The sequence below is a fragment of the Saccostrea cucullata genome, unplaced genomic scaffold, assembly GCF_032062105.1.
Source record: "Saccostrea cucullata isolate Sc308-1 unplaced genomic scaffold, CSIRO_AGI_Scuc_v1 ctg14707, whole genome shotgun sequence".
Lineage (NCBI taxonomy): Eukaryota > Metazoa > Mollusca > Bivalvia > Ostreida > Ostreidae > Saccostrea > Saccostrea cuccullata.
The window spans coordinates 1-4,452 of record NW_026928679.1 but is presented as its reverse complement, the minus strand read 5'-3'; the positions used below and the strand labels follow the sequence as shown (position 1 = coordinate 4,452).

The window sequence follows — 4,452 nt, the reverse complement described above, 5'->3', positions numbered from 1 at the left end:
CAGTCAAGGTGTGAAAAATCAATCCCGTAAAATATGACGTTGATCATGTATTGTAATATTAAACTCTAAAAATCAAAATTCCGGTGCAATCAGGCGGCACCGTGTAATTCATGGACTGGAGTCTTGGAGTGGAGTTATGGAGTGGAGTTTGGAGTGGAGTTTGGAGTCAAGTTTTGGAGTCTGAGATTTTCTTTAAACATAATTATGCAGTTTTTTTTTCAGAAATGACATTTGTATGATTGTCTTTAATATTCTAAAATAATCTGTTGTCAAGATAAACCTCTAATTTGATAAATATTTGGTACATTTGTATATACATTGTAAGTATGTTGAACATAATTATTGAACTATTAAACAGGATATACTGTCACTGTTTTAGGTAACATAATAACTAATAATGAAAGATCATTCAGTTACATAATCTCAAGGAATTGTTATTCTAAGTGTTACACTCAAAAATTGAACCTAATCATAGCGATTTCAATAGTTTATTCCATGCGTCTAACATTGACAAGAATTGACCGAAGACTTAATAAAATTTCACTTAATTACAAAGCATTATAAATATGAAATCTATGACTAATTGGAATTTACAGAAAGTTACACAGTACCCACGGACAGGATGTGAATGAAGCTAAAATATACATAAATCAAGATAACGTAACCAGCTTTATAATTACATTGAAGCAAAAGTTACGAGAGTCCCTACACTGGAAGAGTTGTAGTAATTAAAATATCAAATTGATAGGTGAACTGTCAAATTCATTTACTGGTACCCACATCTGGTTGATAAACTCAAAATGCTGAGTTAGAAAAATAAAGGGTAAATGATATATAGATACATCTATATAGATAATTAACAGAATTTTTTACTCTTGAGACTAAATGAAATGTCAGGCTTGTTCACACAGTTTCAGAGATGCTGATTAAACTGTGGCGAATGACCGTTTGTTTTTAGTCTATGTAATGTCAGGATACTTTAATCTAAATAAGCTGGGGGTATACAGAGGGGTAATTAATATTTATGCAAGCAATACAAATGATTATTTTTTTTATATAAAAAATAAAACCTAAATGAACCCCCCAAAACAGAGCATACATATATGAGAGGTAACCGGTAGAGTACTTGTTCACAGTCAAAATTATTGTGTGCTTGTTAGCTAAAAACAATTCTTGAATTGTTAATTCAACGTGTGTGTGTTCTATTAATGTTTATGCTTTAAGTGAAAAAACTAGTTTCTTCTGATCTCTATTTCTATTAACAAACGCAATTTTGCTTGACTCCAAAAATAGACTCCAAAAATTGATTCCAAACTCCACTCCATAACTCCACTCCAAGACTCCAGTCCATGAATTACACGGTGCCCAATCAGGCGCGCATCTCTCCCAATGTATTTATCCATCTGGAATACTGTATTCATTGAAGAACACTGTTTATGACATTCATATAAAAAAGGGGGGTATAAGTCCTTACTCAGCTCCAGGGAATCTCATCAAAAAAGTGTATGGGGTAGACGAAGAGGACATTGACAAAACAATGACGTTATCCATGTTATCGGACGTCGTGAAAATAAACGACGACAGCGCCGGATGATCATATAATGTTGTTTTCATTTTATAATAATTTGACAAATAATGAACATATCAGGCTAAAATTTTCAAGATTTCTTTAAATTGTGTTGGTTTATGTTCCATATAAATTTCAAAAGCACAGACTACAAAGAACTAATTTTATAGCCTCAGTCCACGAACTTTTTGATAACCCCTCGTATACACAATTCCCTTTGTACTTGGTAACTGCTCTGAAACGTCAAACACATATAAAAGCGCAGTAATAACAGAATAAAGGCTACAATAAAACAAAAACAAAATTAAGTAAAAACATGTACAGCTTTCCATAGACAAGTTTCTTAAAACTGTGTATTCAGTAAAATGTTCACATTGTTGTACTCATTAAAATATTACAAAATGGATTTATCTCAAGTCTTAAAATTCAATTGAAGCTATGTTTTCTTAATTATTTAAATGTTATTAATTGTTAATATTTCTAATACATGAATTAGGTGAGGAGAGCCATTAAATCGGCCACCAAAGCCCTGAAGGCAAAATTCGTTCCTGAATTCTTAGGATTCCAACACATAAGTAGGGAAGATGTGACTGAGCACCATACAAGACCCCTGGCCAAAGAGCTCTTCGCAGAAACAACACAGAATCCTGCAATACTAGTTCTTGACGGTACCTACATATATGTCCAAAAAAGCAAGAACTTTTCCTTCTCCCGAAGATCCTTTAGCCTCCATAAGCACAGACCACTAGTAAAGCTGATGTTAGTTGTGACGACCACTGGGTACATTGTCTCTGTGCTTGGGCCGTATCTCGCAGATACTAAAAACAGTGATGCCAACATCTTAAACCACATCATCAAGACCAACGCAGAGAGAATGAAAGAGTGGACCCAGGAAGGGGATATCTTTGTGGTGGATCGGGGTTTCCGAGACTCTGGAGATGTTCTTCATGACCTTGGGATCAATATGGAGATGCCAACTTTCCCGCCACGTGGTGCCGCTCAGTTACAAACCGAGGATGCTAACTGCTCTCGACTTGTTACAAAGGTAAACTAGAGCGATTGTAGTAATGGTATTATTAATACATGTATATGAACGTGAAATGTTTTTCAAGTTTTAAAAATCTTTTATTAAAAAAAAATTGTATGACATATGACTTTATATATACTTGTCATATTTTTAGCTGCAGATCTGTAGCCCTCCGAAAAAAATTATTGATAGACCGGTGAGCTACAGAGCCACCCATTAAAAAAGAACTGTATATTAATATTTTATTGCGCACAAAAAATGCGCTCGGCTCTCGATTTATTTCTCCATGTTTTCAAAACTGTCATCTCAAAATATTACCAACCGTGTGTTCCTAACATATTCCTTGACTCTTTAAATCTTCCATTTCTTTACAATTGAGGTAAGAATTTGGAAGAATTAATGAAATAAAATCGAGCACCCCTTTTTGTGCGCAATAAATATATGGTTATTTTTTCAATAGGTGGCACTGTAGCTATCCGGTCTATCAACATATATTTTTTTCGGAGAGCTACAGATTTTTTCCTTTAACCCAAAAATACATTATTTACAGATCAGATGGGTGGTGGAATCCGCTAACAGTAGAATCAAATCATGGCGGCTGCTAGATAAGACCCTTCCAAACACACAGATTCCAAGTATTGGGGATTATGCGCAGATCATTTGCGCCATTTGCAACAAATTCAGGCCTCCTCTAAGTAGTGGAACTTATGAAAAAGACATTGAAATAGCTGCTAAAATGCAACTCTTGGCAAGGTCGTCCAATGAACTTCAAACGTTCGTTAATGACACTGGTAATTATTTTTAACTAGTATTAGAATATATATAATTTATAAAAACCAAGTTATTAAAATTCATGGAATTCATTATCTTTATAGGATTAGATCGAAGATCCTACAGATGGACCCCCATCGATGCCACGGAGGCGTGTCAGTCATTCCCGAAATTGACTGAGGATGAAATCAGGGAGTTAACACTTGGTGTTTACCAAGTCAAACTAGCCCGCTCCTACACTCAGGAACATTGCAGCTCTGATGGCACATACGAAATTTTAGTAAGTGGTGAAGTGCCAAACATAGTCTCGGCAAAAATACAGAGTCGACATGTTTCAGCCAAACGCTACAAGTTATGGATTAAACATGACGAAATTCTTGTAACTGGATGGTACTGCACATGCAAAAATGGCAGCCGAGTGGTTGGAATGTGTGCACATATAACAAGTGTTCTGTGGTATTTGTCATACCAGCGACATGAGGCGGGGCCGCTCAAAGTTATTCCAAACTGGGCGGATTCAATTGAGGATGCAGCTAGAGATCCAGTGATAGACGAGTCCGACAGTGATGATCCGGAAGAATGATTGATTGGTCGATGCACACTAGGTCCTGGTCGTGTACGTTTTGTTGCTATAAAGGCGCTCTTGATGTAGTATTTGTGAAATCATAAAAAAACATTTCAACTTTATATTATGCCTTTTTATGTCATAATTCATGCTTCTGTATATTCTATTTTACAGGTTTGCATGCATTTTCAATGTGCTTTCTTTTCCGTAAAACTGTTTCAAATGACAAACATGAATTAAAAATGTACATTATAAACAAACAAATTTGAAAACATCAAATAGTATCATTCATCATTTCGTGTACTTCAGGTATCGGCTATAATATATTTTATGTTGTCTGTTTCATAAAGAACGTGTGAAATATGTAGAAAATGTAATAATGTACATTAGATCGATACTTTAGATCGAGTAACCAAAACATGTGACTATTTAAATGATTTATGCACGGAAAGATTATTTAACACACTTATTAAACATTTTTGTTTTAAATGCTTGACTTATTTTAACGTATTTTTAAAAGAA

The 4,452-nt window shown here is 34.7% G+C and overlaps 1 protein-coding gene across 1 annotated transcript; it reads left to right on the top strand.

Moving 5' to 3' along the window:
* Positions 1-2,110: 2,110 nt before the first annotated feature.
* LOC134278414 (uncharacterized) lies at positions 2,111-3,997 on the top strand. The gene is made up of 3 exons (XM_062760728.1): positions 2,111-2,612; positions 3,145-3,385; positions 3,470-3,997. Exons 1-3 carry the CDS (start codon positions 2,325-2,327, stop codon positions 3,946-3,948), a joined length of 1,008 nt encoding a protein of 335 aa, XP_062616712.1. The 5' UTR covers positions 2,111-2,324; the 3' UTR covers positions 3,949-3,997.
* Positions 3,998-4,452: the final 455 nt, after the last annotated feature.